This window comes from Ostrea edulis, chromosome 3, assembly GCF_947568905.1.
Source record: "Ostrea edulis chromosome 3, xbOstEdul1.1, whole genome shotgun sequence".
Lineage (NCBI taxonomy): Eukaryota > Metazoa > Mollusca > Bivalvia > Ostreida > Ostreidae > Ostrea > Ostrea edulis.
The window spans coordinates 37145107-37168836 of NC_079166.1; the positions used below are offsets into that span (position 1 = coordinate 37145107).

At 32.8% G+C, this 23730-nt stretch overlaps 1 protein-coding gene across 8 annotated transcripts in view; it reads left to right on the plus strand.

Annotated features, from left to right (window-relative positions):
- The window catches only part of LOC125673231 (rho GTPase-activating protein 8-like), a 35689-nt gene that overhangs the window by 9123 nt on the left and 2836 nt on the right, over positions 1–23730 (plus strand). For 4 of the 8 annotated variants that reach the window (XM_048909694.2, XM_048909697.2, XM_048909699.2 and 1 more), the window contains 9 exons: positions 2162–2268; positions 2827–2908; positions 7578–7665; positions 8259–8390; positions 9595–9681; positions 18174–18272; positions 19860–19967; positions 21573–21643; positions 22533–22610. In XM_048909694.2, coding sequence (XP_048765651.1) covers positions 2162–2268; positions 2827–2908; positions 7578–7665; positions 8259–8390; positions 9595–9681; positions 18174–18272; positions 19860–19967; positions 21573–21643; positions 22533–22610 — 852 coding nt within the window. The remainder of the gene's footprint in view (positions 1–2161; positions 2269–2826; positions 2909–7577; positions 7666–8258; positions 8391–9594; positions 9682–18173; positions 18273–19859; positions 19968–21572; positions 21644–22532; positions 22611–23730) is intronic. The other 4 variants (XM_048909698.2, XM_048909696.2, XM_048909700.2 and 1 more) reach the window with 1 other exon arrangement.

Below are 23730 nucleotides of genomic sequence, written 5' to 3' on the forward strand. Positions count from 1 at the left end.
TAAACAGAAAATATCGGTCATTTTAAAAGATGCTGTTGGATTTACACTTGAGTGATGGGTTTACACTAGTCAGCAGCCAGCTTGTGTTCGGCTGAATATAGTCAGCATGTAGACAGTGATCTATGATATTTCCTATCTTTCATTTCCTTCTTAAGGAATGCACTTGTACTGTGATTATAGTATTTGAGTTCAGTATATGATTTTATCCATTAATATCTATATCCACATCTATATAATGTGTTGTATAATACTACACGGATTTCATTCTAAATCCTAAGACTCTCATTTTCTGGGTGCCTGACCTGAGTATTAACATGTGTACATGGATTGTGTGATATTAATAATATAATTTTGTATTTATAATTTGTATGCTTTTTATATGTATTTTATAACATGTTAAGTAATATCAGTATAGTAATTAAGTATTTATTTTTTATTTGTTAATTAATTATTTAATAAACCAGCACAGTAATCAAATAACAATAGTTTGCTCTCTCCAATTTTTACAAATTCTGTGATGTGCAGTGACTATATACTTTGGTGCTTATCATTCAGAGTAACCTTCAAGGAGTACTGTATATATCTAGGAGATTGATTAAACACTACTCTTTAGCTGTATTTTATATTAGATTAATATTTTCCAACATATATTTCTCACCATTCAGAACACAAAAGGTTTTTTCATCAATCGCGTATTCGGATTCCTCTCAGATGATTAAGTGCCAAACAAATTTTGTATAGGTCTTTTGTAAGTGTGAGAAATCTTATGGATTTTTTTTTTTTTTTTGTACCAGTTGTTACAAAATGGATATAAGATGTGACAGTAAGTTGAGTATTGATCACAATACCATTATAAAGACCGATGTGGTAATAAAAGATCGACAGCTATTAATGTAGTTCTGAAGTGATCAGTGTGCAAATGTCAAATATCACACACTATACAGGGAACAAGTTTTTATATTATCTACGATAATTTTAAATTAATCTCATGGAATCAGTCAAGTACATGATGTGTAAAAACTTTTGAATCCACCACTGAAGAATATCTTAAAGGAAGGGGTGGGTGGGGTGGCATTGGAAGTTTTACGACCATATGCATGTGTGCATATTTTAGTGCATTTCAGGTTTAGCATAAGCACAGAAAATTTTGCGTAATTGTGAGCAGGTGCTTTTAAGTCGGCATTGTGCTAGACGTATGTGTTCGTATACTTCATATTTTTTCCGAGTGAATCATGAATTAGCGTACATATGACAGTAAGAAGCTAGGGCATTGAAATATAAATACCTTGAAAATAAGAACAGCATGCTCGTATAATGTATGTTGTTGACCAGCCAGATTTATTCAGTGGAATACCAGTAATATGGAAATTGCATTTAGTTTGGAAATGCTCTTGTATATATATATGCATGTTTATATGTAGATATGTATTAAATGTATTCATTTGTGCAATGTAGCATGTTATGAAGTCATAATATATGTACATTTACTTGTAAATGTCAACGATAGATATAAGTGTCATAATTTCTTTGCAGCCAGTTTGTGACGTTCGATAAGAAAATACAAAGAATTTGATATTATGATGGGAAAAAATTCATAGCACATCATTGTGTGTGTATAATTGTCTTACTGAAATACTTGATAAATACATGTACGTGCGACAATAAGAGAGAACTTTTAAGACATTCGATGGAAATATTTGCACGCATAGTTTATATCAACTTGATTTTTTTTAACTTTTCAACCAAAACAGAAACAAACATCATATTTTGTGTAAGCTGTTTATAAAGCCCTTTTAAATGTTTTTGAGGTTAATGACCTTGACCTAATCCTAGAATGAAGTGGATGTTTGTGTGTCAAAAATAATGTTTGATCATCTTGATTTTTGTTTAAACAATGTTCTGTATCTTTCTATCTAGTAGTTATTTAATTGTACTATCTAGAATTAGAATTTTAGTGTAGAATTATTTTTGTTCTTCATGAATACATTAATATTGCACATGCTGTAAAATTCAGATATTATATTTTGAAATGAAATTGGTAAAATTCATTTAGCGTTAAATATTTAGAAATATTAACAGCCTGTCAGATGTTATTAGTCGATGGACATAAATAAGACAAGGTGCATGAACTATGAAAACACCAGCCTGTTTCTGATTACAGAATTAACAAGGGAGGGAGCCGATGGCCCCGCCCCCTTCCGTAGTGGTGCCATCACTCCTGATGGACTTATTGACGAGGATTTCGAGGCAGAGATAGGGACCCCGTCTGTAAGTTTTACTTCCTAGTCTCAGGATCTGGTTTATGACTTTCTTTGTGAACTAAAGGGTTTATTCTTATTAGGTCCTGGTTTACTTCCTGTGTCATTCATACTTCAAATGTCCATTACAGATTTGAAAAGCTCAAGTTACACATAAAAGCTTTTAATATTTGATTTTGAAGTTAGATTTGTTAGTTTTCTTCCTTAATTGATGAGTTAGGTTTTGGCATTGCAATCTTAAACACAACGTTCTTTGAGCACAGTTAAGGTTTTTAAATTATAAGTTGAGATATTGATATGTATTTTGATGGAACACGTGTAACAATGATGGACTCTGTTTGGGTGCGTTTTCTGTTCTGTTGTAAAGATGTCTGTATGTTGAGATGTGTTTTCTATTTATATGTGACTGTGTTTGGATGCATTTTCTATTGTGTTGTAAAGATGCCCTGTTTAAATTTTGTTTAAATTAAAGGTGTCTTGTATATATTTAGATGGGTTTTTTTTCTATTTATGTGTGACTGTTGATAAATGTGTTATGTTTCTGTAAGTCTGTTGTTTGAACTTTCAGTTAAATAAATATTTCCAGGATGATGAAGAAACAGACGTGGAGTTTCAAGATATTGCGGATCACAAAATTTTGGAGGTGGCAGGTTGGTGTTTTACGTATACTCTTTTTAATTCTTCATGTAAAATATTGGAGATTAGTATGTGATGTTTTGAGAGAAAAAAAACATTGTGTTTCTCTCTGTGCAAGTAAAAACCACACCCACTAGTCTAGTCTAGAGTGACATCATCTAGCAACAGGAAACAGTATTTTACAATGGGTACTTGTAACTTATGAAAAATATTACATACACCTAATTTATGCATATGCAATTGTTTGAAACATTTTTTTTTAAAAATCAAGTAATAAAAACATGTCGACAAACATACAAAAGAAATCTGACTGTAGACTTAAAACACATAGATATGATCATGACTTTCAAAAGTTAAATTTATGAATTTGATAATTATTTTCTTTCCCTTTAAAAGGCGTATTGACATTTAAGGTAAGGTTTGCAACAACAGGGAGATAACTCTCCATATACCTCAATGCACTTTGCGCTTTATGACGTCATAATGAAAAAATGCGTCACGTCATAGATGTATCGAGGGAAAATGACATAATATTTACTTGTTATCTACTAGTTACCGCTAAAAGTGTCAAGCGGCGTATGTGTAAATCTCTATGACAAAATAATATTAATGTTTCTCAAATGATCATTAATAAATTATTTCCTTTGATATTATAAAAGTCTACAATTTTTTTAATTTATACATATGTAGTATGGGCTACGGTTAATTTCCATTAAAATTATGTTGTGACCATGTAATCTCAACAAGGTTCGACATTAACGAAGCTAGGAATTTTTATTCCCAAGCATTCTTTAAAATAAACCTGACAATGCTATCTAATTACATGCACTTTTTATTTCAATGCTATATGACATCTACTTGCGCTGATAGAGTGATTTATCGCATGAACTTTGAAATGTAGAAAACGTGACTGATATGATCACGTAAGAATTAAAAAAAGGGTCTTCTCTAGTATATCTTAACATAGTCTTAATTTTGTCTGAGGAACATCTGCATAACGTCGACCTAATATAGATTTATCAGTGTCATTTTTACTAACTTTACGTTACTCCTACCCCTTCTCTCTAGATCCACCACTGACCGGGCATTATATTGTCGTGAAGGTTACAGTTGTATGTTCAACTATGTAAACAAACATCAAGCAATGGAACAAGGAGAGGGAAATTATTTCAAAGATAGTATATATAAGACAGGTTCGGGCTAATGTAACAATGAATTTATGACGAAGCAGGACCGTGGAAAACCCGCCGAGATATTGAAAATATTGTACTGTATATTCAGAAAAAAACCTCAACTTCTTAATTTCTTATAAATGTGATACTACAATACTTCATAATTAAACATAACTATCATTTATCATTTTTGTGCTGGAATTGTATCTTATTCATGAAAATGCTCAATGCACTCTTCAAAAGTTGTACAATTATAAAACAAAGTCACAAATCGCATAAATGAAATAATTCTTTTTAATCTGTTACCATGGAAACAAAGCCAGGTGGGTAGTAATTCTGTATGCTTTCTTAAATGTTTATGGTCCAAATATTATGATTAAAGTGAAATTTTTCTGATGTAGACCTTGTAAAGCTGCTTAATATGCATTTTTTGTTGCCATGGCAACCGATTTAAATTTTATTCAAGGTATAAAAAGTGCTATTTTTTGTGTTTTAAAATAACATTTTTTCTACCAATTAGTATAATCTTATAATAATACCCTTTTTAAAAATTCCACCAGCTTTTTACCCCATAAGTTTGCCTCGTGTAGTTTTTTTACCACTAGTATTCCCTTTTGTACATAGATCCCGGAAATGTAAAACATCACAAAAATAAGCCCATCTGGTCAAAAAACGACACGGGCAATTTTTTTAAGAAGTAAATTTTTAAAAGATAAATTCCTACTGAACATACTGATATACAACATAACTTTGTTCGCTACATGTCAAAATGTCGCAAACCTTACCTTAATTGGCACGTATTCTCGAATTTTCCCGCGATAGGGGGCGCGACGGTTCTAAAGGTGGATTTACAGTAAGTGTGAACGAGACATATCGGCAAGTACATGACGTGCTTCAGATAGTTCATTTGGAAAGTCCCCGAGTGATTTTAAAGAGCGCTTTTGATAGGTCGGTTAAATTATAGGTAGGCGGTCCCAAGTATTTGGCATTATATTATCTCGTGCCTAACAAGTGTAAGTTTCACTATTTGATTTCAGTGTAAGTTGCACCGTACTTAGCGTGAGATTCAATATCGGTTTTGATTTGACAACGGAGATTTGAAATTACGTTAGTAAAATGTCTTGTAAAGTTTATCTTATATATACTAGATATGTATAAAAGTGATGGGATATCTTATAAATAAAAAAAAATATAAGATGTCTTATGAAAGATACAAGATATCTCGTAAACTTTAGAAGATATAACTTTTATCAGATACCTTATAAATTTTATCTTTTAAACAGGAATAACCGTGTTATACTTATAATCCATCGCAGTATCAATAGGTATGGGAGGGGGAATACACGGTGAAAAAGGCGAGCTCCGATATGTAAAGAAAAGGCAGGATAGCAATATCCCAGAATTCAAATAGTGCTGAATATTGAAAAGGAAAAAAAATGACGAGATCGAAAATGCTGCGGGAAAAGGTAGGATCCGCAGTTGCCTCTATCTCCCAATAAAAATTGAAAGATACTTGTCAGTTTTAAGTGATCAGAAATTTCAGTACATGTTTCTATAGGCGATTTTGTCCGTTTAAGAACAATGCTTTTGTTTTGTTGTCTCTTTCACATTGGCAGTTTCCATATCGTTATTTTAAAATGAATCTCTCAGAGGATATTTTCGAAATCTTGCAAAGCATTGGAAAAGATCGATGTCGGAAAAATTTCTAAATTCAAATAGTTAGGGGGAAGAGGGGGTAAAAAGTTTCTGTCATCCGACATCGATTACACGTTAGTGGGGGAAAAAGACAACTGACTTTAAAACCACATAATAATACATTTTAATAAATGTTTAATAGTTTCAATGTACACTTTCATTTGTTTTACTTGTTAATCGATTAGTTTCAACATACTTCATATTTAGTTTTGTATTGGGGGGGGGGGGGGGGGGTTGTCTTGGTGAGAACTATGCGAACTCGGTTTTCTCTAACATTGAACATTTGATCTCTCCCCTAAAATAATTTGTCAGATTAAGTAATAAGATCAATAGATATTCTACTTCGAGAAAACGTTTATTTTCAACACATGGCATGCTTTGATGTCTTTTACTGTTATATATACCCACATTTTCGTAAGAAATTCGGAAGTAACCATCGCTAGATACTGTTAATTGAATGAACAAAGGCAAGTTCTGTGAATTCTAGCAAAAACTAAATTCCCCAAACCATCCCTCTCCTGTTCATGTAACACATTATTATAGAAATTCAGCATTTCGTTAGCATTAGACTCGCCTTCTATAATGTTATAATAAACCACAGCAAAGGTTGATTGTTAATGTTGCGATACTGGCGTACCTTTGAACCTATATCACTGGTCCACCCCTAACTGTATGTCCATAGGAGTTTGAAATTTTATCAATATATACTTATATATATATATATATATATATATATATATATATATATATATATATATATATATATAGTCTCTTCTTCGGAAGTAAAATACAGAAAAAACTCTAAACACTTTGTTGAAATATTTCGACCGTGTTACCGGTCTCCTTCACGAAAACACGACAGAAAAAGACCGGTAACACAGTCGAAATATTTCAACAAAGTGTTTAGAGTTCTCTCTCTCTCTCTCTCTCTCTCTCTCTCTCTCTCTATATATATATATATATATATATATATATATATATAACTGACTCGGCCTAAATTGCAATAAAATCAGTAGCAAAGAAGTTTTCAACACTTCGTTCGTGTTCAGACAACAGGGGCTCGTCACGAATTGGCCCTCTCTATTCTATATTTACAGTTATTTGTAAATATAGAATAGACGATGTCAAATTTTAAAAAGACAGGTATTTCGTGACGAGTCCCTGTGTTCAGACGAAATATGCTTCTCTTGGATTTTCTTTGCAGTTTCTTGAAAGTAATTTCCCTAAAAATTTCTCGCAGCTCTACATATAAGACACCTTTGGTACATTGTCAGGGGTACAAATATTTCTTCTTAATAAATTTTGTCTGATTTCTCTATTAATATACACTTGATTTCTTTTTAATTTCATACTCGATAAACAAAAGTACATCCGGTGTTAGCTTCGTTGGCGACATTTTCGGTGCAAGATGCAAGAGTTCCCATGATTGACAATTTTATAACGTGGCCATTGCGACGCCTAATTTCTTACTGATTTTACCATAAAATAAACCCTCGGCATGTAATTTTAAAATCAACGTCATTGTTTTAGTTGGTATTGGTTTTCCCTTTTCGCAGTCTCTTCCATCGTGCTAAAAGATTATGTAATGACACGCTCGTGCAAAGACACGTGTGACCATCTAAAATTATTTTTATTCCCACCCCATTAAATATTGGTCCAATCGCAGTGATTGTTCTTTCCTTGATGCGTCAACATTGACAGATTTGTTTTGAAACCAACTATCCGAGACCTCGAATGAACTTGAGAAGCTGAGTCGTTCACACTTACTGTAAATTCACAGTAAGATGTATGTTTACATTGTATAATTGTTTTACAGGAGATGACCTCTATGGTAGAAAGGTCATTGTTTTTGCAGCTTGTAAGTTGCCTCCGAGTACACAAATAAACCATCAACGTTTACTAGAGTAAGTCAGTGTTTAATCTATAAAGTAAGTGTACGGAATTTGTATAGACTAATGTTGTGATTTATTGTGTTATAATAGTGTTTCCATGATTTTTCTATTTATTATGATGTGAAAATAATCACAATTTCACATTTCCATATATATTTCACTGACTCTTTTGTCGATGACTTAGAATTTAAAAGTGAGAGTCATGGGTATTTCAGACAAGACTTTAAAACTGAGGTCCTATGTGACAGCAGGCGTTGGCATGATATGGCCCTTGGTGCCATGCCAATAGGTCTAAATTTATGACACCTAAAAGCTGGTGGTGTCTTGATATAAGTGAAAAATTCAGGAAGGAATGTAAAACAAATAAAAAACAAAGGAATTTATCATAATATTATATAATTTCTGAAGAGCAGCATATAATGCACATATAACTCAGAAGGAAATCGTCTTACATGTACTATTGTTCTCTTTAAATAAAAATTTCAATCAAATCCAAGAACCCAATATATCGCAGATTTTGCATGTATAATTATCATGTGATAAAAGAGTGCAGTTTGATATGAAAGTCTTCCATCTCATCTTTGAATTCCTTTTTTTTTTTACAGATACATGAGGCATGTTCTGGATCAGTATGTAGAAAATGACTACGTTATAGTCTACTTTCATTTTGGATTAACCAGTAAAAATAAACCGAAACTCTCCTGGTTGATACAGATTTATAAGGAACTTGATCGCAAGTAAGAAGCTTATACATGTAATAGAGCTCTTAACATTTATCTTCCTTTTCATAGTTTTAGAAATACTACATTAAGATAAAATAAGATAATCTTTATTTAACATGTTTAAAAGTCAGGTTTTACAAACAAAAAACATTAGCTCTGGAGAGCTATTATCCGACTACATTATATTTGTCTGGTCTCAAATTCTTGATGGAAGTCTTGCTGTCAGTGATGTTCGCTCTATTGTGTTTTTGGGAGTTGAACAAAGCATGAATACATATTGCATAGGACTTTAATGTGGGCCTCTTCACATCCTTATTTTGTTTGAAAAAATGTATGTCCCAGAAAACGTTCTCCAAACAATATAATCCTATATTAAAAAGGTAAAATACAAAACAAAGAGAGCTGATTTCAAACTATGAGCCTCTATAAACCGATTAGATATTTTACAATTTTCATTGCATGCTAGGCACTATTTGGATGAGTTCATCGCTGATAAGAGGGGTTGAAAGTTAAGACATACCGTAGAATCATTTAAATTCGTGGGGGCCAATTTTCGTGGATTGCTGAATTTTTACGGGTTCGTGTGGACGTAATTTTGTGGATTTATATATTTGTAAGAAAGATAACTCTGGAATGTTTGCTTTGTCTTTATTTGTTAAAGGATGTAAATTCGTGGGTGAGGGGTACCCACGAATTCCACGAAAATTGAGCCACCATGAATTCCAATGATTCCACAGTATTCCATAACATGACTGAGTTTCTGCATGTAGTACATAAATGAATACATGTATATGTAAATTCATTGACTATGCAAATTTATTGAAATTAAATAAATTTTAGATTTGAAAGATAAAACAGTGGAATTGCTTGGTATATACTGGAATTAGTTGTTGTCGTTTATTCTTTGAATGTTTGTCCCAGGAGTACTGTCTGTACTTTGATTAATGGACTTTTATTTTTGTTTATTGCATGAAAGTGATTGTACAGTTTGCAGTAATCAAAATGATTATTACATGTAGGGAGGTTACAGTTTACAATAATCTAGTAGACTCTATTATTATCATGTGTAGGGGGAATACAATTTTCAGTGACCGTATGAGTTTTACTTACAGGAAATATACAATATATATTAGTCAATATGGTGATTTCAGATTTAAAGAATAATTCTTTCATTGTTGAGTAATTTCCTTACTAAATCTGTTTTGACCTATTTACACAGATACAAGAAGAATCTCAAGGCCTGGTACATAGTTCATCCAACCAACTTTATAAAAATCCTCTGGAATCTGTTTAAACCTTTCATAAGGTGAGTAGTATTTCAAATCACATGGTTGTCATGTGAGTAGTCTTGTGTCATGTGACTTGTCATGGATTGCTGCAGTGAGTGTTTTGTGTCTTAGTATTTGTGTTTTTGTTGGTTATTTGTATATAATTAGTTAGTTCTATTACACTTAGCATGCATGTGTGATCTTATCTTACTGAAGAAAAATGACTGAATAAACAGATAAATTAAAAAAAAAATGAAGAGATTCTTTTATGTTTAAAATCTTAAGGTAGCTCACTACACTAAAGCTTATACTTTTTATGACACTACGTCACAAGGTGGCTAGCCTATTTAATTGTTTTGTGAAAGTATTTGTATCAATCAATTTGTCTGTCCAACATCATAGCGCAGTGGTTAAAGCATTGGGCTGGTGAACCGGAGATCACGAGTTCAAATCCGCCAGATCCTTTTATTCATATGTGTTGAATTAATTTTTTTGAAAATCGTGTTTTTATCCAAATTTGCATATTTTCTACCTTTTTGGCATATATGCTTATTATATATCATCATATCTTTAATGATTAAACCACTTCGTACTGATTTGAGAATTTATTTCTGGGTGTAGTGAGCCACCTTAAAAACCCATGCTATATTCGAATCTATATGTTTAACAGAGTTATAACTGAGTATGTAGGAAATGCAGGTTGAGTCAGTTGTGTTGCATTGTGGTGCCTCAGTGTAATGAGTGCAGTGCTCGGGTCTCCATTCTCCTCTATGTCTCTGTTTTTGTTGTATTTCATATCTTTGCATCCAGAAGGTATGTACAAAAGAATTGACTTGTAGTGTTTGGATTTCTCATTTACACGTAGCATGCTGTTAACGTTGTGTACTTCTTACTTAGTTAGATTTTTCTGTTATTTAGGAAAACTAATTTCTTTTATGATTTTTGTAATTAGAATTTAAAATTATGGCAAATTTTTGAGGTGTGGGATAAGATACATACAGGGATATTTTCTGGACTTTATCTAGTGTAATTAAAAAGGGAAATAACATGCACATTATGGTTCATTTTGATGGTGCTTTTGTTTGCTGTTTTTATTTTATCCACTTTTAATCACAGTGGTGGAAATGTTTCACAGTTTGTTTGGATTGTATGGAAGGTTTTTGTTTACATCTGTTTACTACGTATGTTTTATCATCAGACTCAAAATCTGCATACTCTGCATTATGTTTTTCTTAAGATGTAAGAATACATTTATTAATGTAGTTCATAAAATCAAAGTGAATAATTTCAGGAAATCTTGTAAATTAACAAAATAATGTACATTAATTTGATGGAACATATTTTTTTAAGCTAACAATTTATCACGAGAAGAAACAGAAAAAAATCAGTACTTATTTGTGATATTGTTGAATTTCAATTATATAACAAAGGTCAAAGTTGACTGCTAACACTGATTATCTCCCTTTGCAGCCAGTGAGTGGTTTGTAGTTCCAGCATTGTAAGACTGTGTACTGAATGCTACATGCTTATTTCATTTCATTTTACACACAGCAGGGGAGAGAGGCTGGGAATAGGGATATTAGTTACTTTAATAGTGATTTTTTTTCCCTTCAATATCTTCAATGTTCATTTTTCTTTAAACAATCATAGACCTGAATAAAAGGCATGTAAGTGCCAGTTTCTTCAAAGAATGATGCAGGTGATATAGAATGGAAAGAAACACACAGGTGTAAAATATTTTCAGATTTATCTACTACCATTAATCAGTGCAGATTATTAATATGATTTGTGTAATAGATGGTGCAGCATAGTTATCCCCCTTCTACACTATATGAAGTAAAACTAGATCAAAATGCGATTATGATATTTGCGTACTTCTTAAACTGGAATTGTGTTGCTTTTCTTCACCAGCATGATACTTGGACATATTGGTATTCTTATATTACTTTTTTTATTCAGAGTTTGTTTGGTTGTTGCCTGTAAAATTGAATTATTCATCGTTAATGCATGTGATTCAGTATGATGAAATCAAAGCTTCTCACTACCCTGGGTTTTTAAAAATGAATAATACTACTTCATTGACTGATTCAATCTTGTATGAAATATTTTGTTTTCTGTGTTGTAGAATGTTTTAACTGTTTTCAGGTGTTGATATTAACCCCCAATTTAAGACATATTTCTTTTCACTCGGGTAATCTCCATTGTTAATATACCTCAGTTCCCATCCATTTTTGACATTCTTATACCTCCCACCCCCACCCCCACCCTACCCCCACCCCAACATATGAACCAAATTTGAGAACAACTCCCAAAATCATGACACTAATGACTCCTGGATCGGGGGCTCAGATCATAAGGTGAAGATAAATAAGTCATGGTGAAAATGTACTGTAAATTGTAATGCACAGACCTGGATAGCTGGTTCTGTAATACACAGACCTGGATAGCTGGTTCTGTAATACACAGACCTGGATAGCTGGTTCTGTAATACACAGATCTGGATAGCTGTTTCTGTATCATTGTAATACAGACCTGGAAAGCTGGTTCTGCAATACACAGTTCTGGATAGCTGGTTCTGTAATACACAGACCTGGATAGCTGGTTCTGTAATACACAGACCTGGATAGCTGGTTCTGTAATACACAGATCTGGATAGCTGGTTCTGCAATACACAGGTCTGGATAGCTGGTTCTGTAATACACAGATCTGGATAGCTGTTTCTGTATCATTGTAATACAGACCTGGAAAGCTGGTTCTGCAATACACAGTTCTGGATAGCTGGTTCTGTAATACACAGATCTGGATAACTGGTTCTGTATTGTATTACATAGACCTGGATATCTGGTTCTGTAATACACAGATCTGGATAGCTGGTTCTGTATCATTGTAATACATAGACCTGGATATCTGGTTCTGTAATACACAGATCTGCATAGCTGGATCTCTATCATTTTGATACATAGATCTGGATATCTGGTTCTGTGTCATTGTAATACACAGAATTGGAAAGCTGGTTCAGTAATACACAGATCTGGATAGCTGGTTCTGTATCATTGTTATACACAGATCTGGATATCTGGTTCTGTATCATTGTAATACACAGATCTGGATAGCTGGTTCTGTATCATTGTAATACACAGACTTGGATAGCTGGTACTTGGCAGGTACAAAAGTTTCTGATGACCAGTCAATATGTTATTACCCTGAACAAAGTTTATTTAGCCATTATCAAAACAAAGATGACAAACTTTGAATTATTTCTCATCATTGTAATTGAGCTTTTCATTATGAGATACTCAGGTCACTGTTAAGACCCTTTGGTCATTGTTAAGATCCATGGACTTCTTGTGAAAATGTTTAATATACCCAATAAGCCACTGGCATACATCTCCTAAACCTATTTCTATATTGGTATGGTAAATTCTTATAAGGTATTCTTGTATATAATCCTGTTAACCAATATTATACAATTATTGAGCTATATTAATGGTCAATATCAAATAATATTACACAATTATTAAGCTATTCATTAATGGTCGCCTATAAAACTCTCGGTCAAACCTTCCTTTATAACAGCTCTTCACTAGTGAGGCTGTAATTCACTGGGATATTCTCTCCTTATGTTGGTATCAGTTTTCTTCAATAGAAAAATAGTGTACTACAGCGCAGTATTAATCAATATTGTCGTATATTTAGGACACAATGTACAGGGAGTTTCAGAAAAGATGCAACCATTTTTCCACCTCTGAAAATGAATATTTCTAAAGCCTACAATGAACATGTATTGTATCAGTTGATAGAATACAACTACAAGTTTCTTTTTAATAACATGATTTATGAAAATTAGCTCTCAATCATTTGATAATGACATCATATATAACAATTAAAGTTTTACATATATGAAATTTTTTTACTGCAAATTTTGAATTATCGATGAGTGAAATACTCATCAGCACAGATGTTGATGTTGTTATATCAACACATTAAATATCACTCGATTGTCTCTTCTTAATTTACATTTATGTGCAGGTGTAATCAGGACAATGAGAACTGAATATTTATAGGACAAGGAGTTAAAAGTAGTTATATATCGAAATCATTCAAAAGTTTGAGACAATTAAGTGAAGACAAAAATCCCGTGCAAAACACAGGACATAGCTATCTTTTGTCTTTCAAAAGTATACCATATATATTGAGAAAAACAGCTAGAGTTTATACTAGCCACAAATAAGCAAATCTTGTACTAAATGCTTTTCAAATAGCGTGATATGACTTGAATTGTTAAATCATCAGGTTTTCCTAACTTTTGCTAACAATTTTTATTTTCATCAAGACTTTTCCCGGTCTTTAAGAAAGAAATTTAAGGTTAATTAAGGGACAACATGTTAAACTCTTGTAGTAAATATTACATGTACTATTAAAGGTAAATTCTGTTTAACTGAGGACTCCAATTAGGCAAAACCTCCCCCCCCCCTGTCATACAAGTACCCCAGCCCTGAAATATTAAAACAAAATGCTTGTACTCCTGTAATGGACTTTTAGTTTGAACAGAATTGAAGACAATACTCTTACAACACCATTTTGAGTGTAAATGGTAAAATTTTTACTTTTTCTATTTTCAGTGTCAATTTAGGGGACAGCTCTAGATTAACAAGATATATGTATGAAAAATTCTTAGCATCATTCTCTTTCAGTGGATATGTAGATTTTCAAAATCTGTCAAAACTGTATGAAAATACAAGCAAACGAAATGGTTGCCTGTTTTCTGAAACACGCTGTATGATGACATTCGGATGGTGTATGTATGTAGCTGATATAAGGTTCTGCTTTACGTCACTAAGAATTACGCATTGACACGGAGAATGTTTTTAAACGATTCAGTTTTCTATAGTTACACACATTTCATGAGATGGGTATTTTTGTCTCTAACTAAAATAAACCCTTTGTTGTCTGTATAATAGAATCTCAGCTCACTCAAAGTGACTAGAATAACTTCTACGTAAATAAAGCTGTAAAAATAAACGAGAAGTACTTATGTACTTACCAAGTCTACTATTTGCGCCTCGCATTAAGACATACAGTTCATTGATTCAGAAGAAAATAATGAGTTAAGGTCTTAGATACTCGTGTCTTTTTTACTTTCGTGCATATTACATGTATAATCTTTCCCTGTTATAATGCCAATTTTTGTACTTTGGTAAGATTTTGACATCATAATATTATAATGGGGGAGGGGGGCATTTGGGGGCTAGAGAGTAGTTGAGAGAAAATTATCTACTGTTTTGAGATTTGAATAAGACTATAACACCATTTAGACATTATCAAGACTTTAATTTGAATTTATGCACATTATTGACAGTTCAATGTTTTCAGCTCACCTGAGCTGAAAGCTGAAGTGAACTTTTCTGATTACCTATTATCTGTCATCTGTCTGACCATAAAATTTTCATCTTCTTCCCCCAGAACCAGAGGGTCAATGCAATCCAAACTTGGCACAAAGCATCTTTGGGTAAAGGGCTTCCGAATTTGTTTATTCGGAACCCATGCCCCCTTACAAGGGGAGATAATTAGCAATTTGTTGCAGTAGGGTGAGGTAATTCAAAAAATATTCTTCTCAAGGACCACTGGGCCAGAAAAGACAAAATTCATGTGAAAGCTTCATTAAAGAATGTAGATTTAAAATTGTTCAAATCATCAACCCCTGAGGATATGATGGGGCCACAATAGTAGGTCAGTTTTACGTGGGGATAATGGGGGAAAATCATTCAATACGCCATTTTCGAGATAGGAGCTCTCCTGTGTAGGAGGTACATTTAGTAGAACTTTGAATGCCCAAGTGGACAAAGTGAACTTACAGTGCAGTGAGGAAGACGATAAAACGTATTAAGGGCGGCTTCTCTTTAAATGTGTAAATGTAGGAAATACAAAATACTGTCGAAAGAATGTTTTACTAAAGTAGAAATATAAAAACAATGTCATATTTGAAAGTAATATCCTGGATATGATAATTACAATCAACGAAATTACGTGATATGATAAGCATTCCATGTTTTAATTACTCCCTGAATACTTATCACTTATTTAGTTTGTGTATCAGCTGAATTTGGGTGATGAAACAGCATATGAGAAACATACTGAGTACATTTACTTATGCAGTGATGAATATTTGTCCCACTCCCACATGTAAACAAGTTGTTTCGCGCCTTACTATCTACGAGAGTTCTTCAAAGGGAAATAACTCGAACGTATCTCAAAACCGGCGTATTTAAAAATCTTCTCAAGAACAACACGGCCTTGTCATATTTTGAAATATGTAAGCATGCATCCTCAGGTAGCGCAGATTTAAATTTGATGAAATCGATGTCCCAAGGGTAGGATGAGGCCACAATATGGGTTATAGTGGAAGAGTGGAAATTTAGAATACATGGGGATATATAGGAAAAACATTTGAAAATCTCTTCAAGAGCAGCAAGCCAATGATTTTAGTATACAAGTATTCTCAGGTAGTTCAGATTCAAGTTTATTCAGATCCTGACCTGAATGTGTGAGTGGTGGGTCTCAGTAGGGGATCAAAGTGTCATGTAAGAATAAATTTTTAAAAGTCTTATTCTGGAGAGCATCCGGACCAGGATTAGCCATATCAACATGCAAGGCTTTCCAGGTAGTGCAAATTCAAGTGTCTGAATAAATGCCTGGGGGTAGGTTTCAACCACAATTCAGATTAAGTTTTATATGAGAATGTATGGGGAAAAACTTGAAAATATTTTTTTTAAATACTAGCATGGACCATGGAGTTAGGGTGGAGCTAGAATTGGGGATAAATTTTACATGATAACTGGGAAATTAAGGGTGATATCCTATGTGGTGTCACTCAGGATTCCAGTTGTGTTGAGTCATGACCCAATTTGGCTTAGGTAGGGTCTATGATGTGGGATCAAAATTGTTCATGGGCATAAAAAGGGTTTTAAAAAAAATTCTTTTTTGTAAATTTTCTGATAAAGAACAGCAGAACTTATTCTAAGCTTGACTTGTGTGAGCATTGTGTACCATGGGCCTGTTATTGAAAAACATGCCCATAGTTGATTGTTTTGATGGTTTTATTTTATTAGTCAATATAGCAGTAAGAAGTCCATTTTAGATTTGGTTGTTGATTTTTTCATTTTGGAATACCAGGTCAATGATTTCCCTGCTTTTTTTTTTTTTTTTTTTTTTTTTTTGGACCACTTTGTATTATTTTCAGGATGTTTGATAATTTCCAGTTGTTTTTTATGTCCAAGATACACTGTAGCACGTTTATTCCATTTTCCAAGTTCACCATGCTTTAGTTCAATGACTAAATATTTGAACTCAAGTTATAAACATAGTGATTTTCTATTTAAATAAAACTTCTCACCTGACAAACTAAGGGTACATAATTGAGTAAGCTTTTTTGGGGAAAAAATCTTCACATGAGGTGATATGATTGGTGATAATTATTGGGTTGGTCGTAATGGTAATTACCCAGAGGGTGCTATGTTGACAGATGGGGTAATATTGGTGCTTTAAATAGCAAGGGACATGAGATTTCAAATTATTTTGGCACTATGAGGGGTGGTATTATATGGGGGGGGGGGGGGGGGGGGGGGTGCGGCATTATAGTGAGAGATGACTATAGTTTCCTACTGGTGGTTATTTTGTTTTGAGATTCTGACTATTTTTAGTAGCGTATATAGTACACATGTAGTATCAGTTACTTATTTAATGACAGCACTATTTTTGACTGGTGCCCTTTAATCTTAGGCTAGAATTAATGTCAACTTTTACATTTACGCACAAGGTTTTAAACGAGTGTTTATGCCACTAACATTTACGTTGACGTGGTATGGCAAGATGATTACACTCAAGAAGTCATAAACAAGTTATATATCGCATATATATACATACATATATAACAATCCAAAATCAATATAGATGCAGATATAAGGTAGAATTCTGCGAGTGAAAGCCAGTGTATATAAAACTCTGACAGATGTTGTTGAATGGTAATCCTGTTTTGGTATGAGGAATTAAGGATTTAAAAAAAAAAAGGGAAACAGTCTGGAAAAGTAGAATAAGGTATTGTGGAATTCATTCTATCTGTAAGTTACCAAGTGAAATTTGAAATGGAAAAGATTCAGTGTTAGGTGTTAAAAGTCACTCTTCAAGATTTGTACTGAGGCTGACCAATGGCACGAAGCTTCCTGTAATATAAGAAGAAAAAATAATTTATCTTCATGAATGATGGGCTGTGAAGCTGATAATGGTTGAGGGTTGGGTGTTTATAATTGTGTGATAATGGCAGAAGCATGGCCACTTAACGCACATCGTGAGCTACGACAGATGAATTACAAATTTTGTAATGGACAGGTGAAGTATTGTAGTGGATTAATCATTTGTTTAATCATGAACCAATAATGACTGTAAAAATATACACCATTTCATGATTGAACAAAATGTTGTTAAGTTTAAAGCAGATTTCTTGGGAGTCACCATTGATATTTGATCATTTCAGTGTGAAGTTTGGGAGGAAGATAATGTACATGAACTATCTTCATGAGCTGAAGGAACATCTACATTTCGATCAACTGGTAGTACCTCCCCTTGTGTTGCAGTAAGTGACCGTCTATGTATAGAGAAATTATAATTTAAAGGTGCTTATTTTAGGTATTCATTCAGATCTGATGCACTGCCAAGCATTACCATGAATAAAACCTTGTGTTGTTATGTAAACAGATTTTCGTATTCTGGTGGTGCAATAGATGAGCACACTGACCTCAGCACCAAAATATTAATTACGTCAAAATAAATACCCATACCTTGTACTATAATAAAGTATGAAGTTCAGAAACTGTAAAGAAACCCATTTCATCATTTTCTTTGTTTTGATGATCTTGGTGGAATGATTCCAGATGAAATCTTCAATGAATTATTATTGTACAGTCTAATATATCTTCATGTGTACTGTCAAGCACATATTTTTCGAAACTTCATTTCCACGTTCTTATTTATGTTTATAAGCTTCTATTACCCAAACCATCTGCTCACCGTAGCTCGTTTTTGCTGTCATCTAATATTTGAACAAAAATAAAAGAGTGATTGAGATTGAAAAATTGTCATTTATTACAATACCAAATGACGAAAGAAATCTTCAACAGAAGATTCTGGGGGAAATCAGCTAATACATTCTACATCAAAGTACCTGTAAAGCTAAATTACTCAAAGTCTGATTTCCCCCAAAGAAGACAAAATAACAAAAATAATGCTACATAAAGCATCAAAAGAAAATTTTGCAAAACTTAATTCCCGTGTTCTTACTTGTAGTTTTTGTGAATGTTCAACACTGAATGTATTATATACAAAATTATTCATGAGCACTTGATTTTTGTATGAAGGTAATTATCCATATGTAAGTTTACCAATGTTTTGTCAATATTATCTTTTTCCTAGTTCAATATTTCCATATTTCTTATATAGGAACTCATGTTACAACACAAAAAGGCTTGCTCTGTATGAAAAGTTATTCAGAGCATAAAAATCAACATCTTTTTTATTTTACAAAGAATAAATATAAGGAATTAATATCAAGGTTGTTTGTATTTTTGGGATATATCTAAACTATATATATATATATTTATATATATATATATATATATATATATATATATATATGTACACCCCATACATAGGGAGAGGGCCTACATAGGCAATGCCTGTTGCCCGATCCTTTTGAGTTTATAAATAAAATGTTTAAAATTATACCCTATGATACAAACATCCTTAACATTCATTACTTAATCATAATCTAGCACATTTACACAAAAATAAAGTCCTCGGCTTGCAAAAAGTGAAACAGTACTACCTACAGTATGAAGTTTATATACTGCGGATACAGGGAGACTTTTTTTATTTATTATTATTTTATTTTTTTAAATTATTATATTCAATGATTTTGTAAGAGGTATTCAGTAGACTAGTACCATGGTTGTATAATTCTATATACACAAGTATACTAAATGTCAAACTTTTACAGTTATTTGTAAATGGATATGTGATGATTTGGATATTTGTAAATGGATATGTGATGATATGGATATTTGTAAATGGATATGTGATGATTTGGATATTTGTAAATGGATATGTGATGATTTGGATATTTGTAAATGGATATGTGATGATTTGGATACTGTTTGTATTGTAGGCATGATGCGAAACTGGTGGCCTCCAACAAGCCGAAGTATCCTTATAGTAAAGATGGCACTGATGCTGGTACCCTGCCCACTCAGCAGTATGGAGTCTCACTGCACCAGTAAGTCAGATAGAAGTTGGCATGGCTGTCTCTTGGTTGTATTCATGAGGAAAGATCCCTGTGGTTTAATCAGCTGTCAAGATCCGGATCTGAAGAGCAACCATTGTCTTTTATTATCCATTTGTCTGTTAATAGGTTAATTAACCATTTGTCTGTTAATAGGTTAATTAACCATTTGTTGCTTGTTCCTTCTTATTTTCTCGGAGCATAATTATAACAGTTAAATTATTGACTGAATAATAGTTTTGACTATCTCATGGCACTGAATGCGAATTTTGCTACAAACGCGCTGGCATTATTCCACTATACATATCTACTATCACAACTGAGTTTTATAATTATAGGTTATAGACTTTGTATGGGAAAATATGACGACCAAGTTTTTAAGCGAGGTCCGTCCGCGACAAAAAACGAGGTCGTCATATTATCCCATACAAAGTCTATAACCTTTTTATTATATACTTTCGATTTCATTTAGAAACTAACAATGATTTATTTTTAACAATTTCTTTATTGGTTTAACTGAGTAAAAGATGAAAAACACGAAAAATTTGAAAATTAACGACGTAGTAATTTGCTTGCGTATTGAATGTGATGTAATGTTTGTGGGCCGGAATGTTTCCGGGCATATATCGTGTGATATATGCCCACAAACTTTTAAAGAAAAGAAAAGAGATGAAATTGAAAGTATATAATAAATACATGTACAGTCTACTCCACTTATACTGAAGTCACTTATACTGAACTATCTGTTATACTGAAGTCACTCATATTGAACTATCTGTTATATTGAAGTCACTTATATTGAATTATCTGTTATATTGAAGTCACTTATATTGAACTATCTGTTACATTGAAGTAAAAGTAAACTTCACTTAACAATATTTATATTGTTCAACATCAGTTATAATATTGAACTTTGGATATAATGAACAATGTAGGTCAGTCCCCTGAATTTCAAGATATTTGGAGTAGACTGTAAAAATTTTCAAAGAATGTTTTATGAAGTATTAAATAAAGTAACAACTACAACATTGTGGTTCTTTTAATTACAGATAAGTAGATAAATTAATTGGATTATAAAACATTATCATGTTTCACAGGGACAATCGTGTTGATACATGAAATAACTAAACTGAAATGAAAAATATTTCAAAAAGTACAAGCACTACTATGGCATTTCTTTAGTCAAACACAACTGAATCTTTTTTGAAACTGTTGAAATGAATTTGTGTAATTTGTAAAAGTTGTATATGTACATGCTTTATTCATACAGGCATAAAATGCGGTTGTGGATTTCATATTTTATAACTTCTCTTATTATGTAATTTTTTTCAGTATAAAGGCCCACTATGACTGTGCCATTCCTCCGGTTGTGGTTTTCATATTTTTATAACTTCTATATTATGTAATGTTGTTTTTTTTTCAGTATAAAGGCCCACTATGGCTGTGCCATTCCTCCGGTTGTGGTTTTCATATTTTTATAACTTCTATATTATGTAATGTTGTTGTTTTTTTCAGTATAAAGGCCCACTATGGCCGTGTCATTCCTCCGGTTTTGGTTTTCATATTTTATAACTTCTATATGTAATTTTTTCTTTTCAGTGTAAAGGCCCACTATGGCTGTGTCATTCCTCCAGTGATACAACAGACTGTGGACTATCTCAGGCAGAATGGTTAGTTACTGCATTCAGTTATAGAATAGGCATGGGGAAAATAGCAGATTGAATTTATGGCCCCTCTTGACAAAGCTATTTGCCATCAAGGAAAATAACTTTTTTGTCAAGGGGGGGCCATAAATTTGCTATTTCACAAATTACTCATTCTGTAACTGTTTTATTATATCGAAATCAGTTAAAGAGATTATGTATCTGACATTATTTTAAACTGGCCAAATCCTTCATATTTCCTGAATTCTGTTCACTCGGATAAGTCCCAAGTAGATTTTTTTTTAAACCATTTTAATCACTGATTTGGTATTAAGACTTGATTTATTGTCAATAATTAACTGTAGTTCTTGTTTGATGAGAATACTTATAACCTCACCTCTGCCATCATTCCAGGTGATCTGTTAGGATGTCAGCTAATAATATTACATCACAGATCTCGTTATTCTTGGAACGCTCTGCCTACCAAGCATTTTGATTGGTTAAAATTATCAATGAGGGAGTAGTCCCTGAAAGTATCATTGATTTTGCATGGAGTAGTCCATAGACAAGTGAGGGGGGATGGAATTGTGCATTTTCAGGGAAATACAGTTTTATCATATTACTTTCATCATCAGTAAAAGTATGTTAATAAAATTTATCTGAGTTATCTCAGACACAACAAACTGGACTATTTTAGGGAGAGTTAGTTACGATAAAATTGATCCACTACAAAGTCAAAAACCAACTTCTGCTCAGGGTTCTTGGCTATATAACTCTATTTGATAATTCGCTGGAGTTTTCTGCAAACTTTCAACCAAATGCAATATTTTGTGAGACACATCAGTTCAAAATCCTTTCTGACATTAAATATGTAATGAGTTGAATACATGTACACTGTATGTGTATAATTTTTCAGCACTTGATATTGAGGGAATATTCAGAAGATCTGCTAATGCTGTCAACTTAAAAGCTGTACAGAAGAAATTTAACAATGGTAAGACTTATCAGTGGTTATATTTTTTTTTTTTATAATTAGTGCCCCGCCTTATGGTGGGTGCCCTATAGTAATCGCTCTGTCCGTCCATCCATCAGTTTGTTAGTATTTTTCATGGTATGTAGCTGATGCTATAACTTAAAGTTTCCTTAGGAAGATTTTCATAAATTTTATGCATAACACTGGCATAAGGCAGAGGAAAACTCCTGTTGATTTTTGGATTTATCAGTTTTGTCATATACATGTATGTAATAATAAAATATGACAAATGTCATTTAATCTCCTTTCCATGTCATGCTTACCCCTGAAAAATTCACTGTAGGACACTTTCTAACTTGTCTGTTTTCTATTATTTTTTTTTAAATTATTCAAAAGAAAAGATCAGTCATTTAAAAAAGAATGTTATTCATTGCTTTGCTAAAAAATTAGATAAGGAATAAAGAAATATAAATTGCAATATTTTGTTGTTTCACCATTTTATGTTGAACAACAATTTTCATTGTGTTTGAACAAAACAACAAAATCAAAGATATGGTTTTCATTTAAAGAGGAAAAATGAATTGTAGATATCCACAAATTTTTGTATCAATGAAAAGTGGAGATAACGAACAGTGATCAATCTCATAACTCCCATAAAGAATACAAAATTAAGAGTAGGGTGAGCATGGACCCCCCCCCCCCCCCCCCCCCCCCCCCCCCCCCCTGAACACACTAGAGGTAGAATAAGGTGCATAGGAATAGTAGGCATCCCCTGTTGACTGGTCACACCTGCTTGTCATTTTGTTGTTAACATCTTTGTTGAATAAAATATCCAAATATGAAGCACATGTGGAAGACTGGTGTCTTTTATTTTGAGTGTAGAAGGTTTTGAATAAATTCTGCTTCATAAGAATATAAAAACAGGTCAGTTGATAAAGGAGTAAAATTCAAGCCCATGGGAATTCCAACAGACTGTTGGAAGAGTTGATCACCAAAGGCCATGTATATATTGTCCATGAGGAACTCTAGCATATTTTTGATATCAGTTTTAGAGTACTTTCTTATGCATAGAATCATATTGGTGTTTTAACAAAGTAATTTTTTGAATGACTGATCACAAGATATGAACATTCCTGTGTTC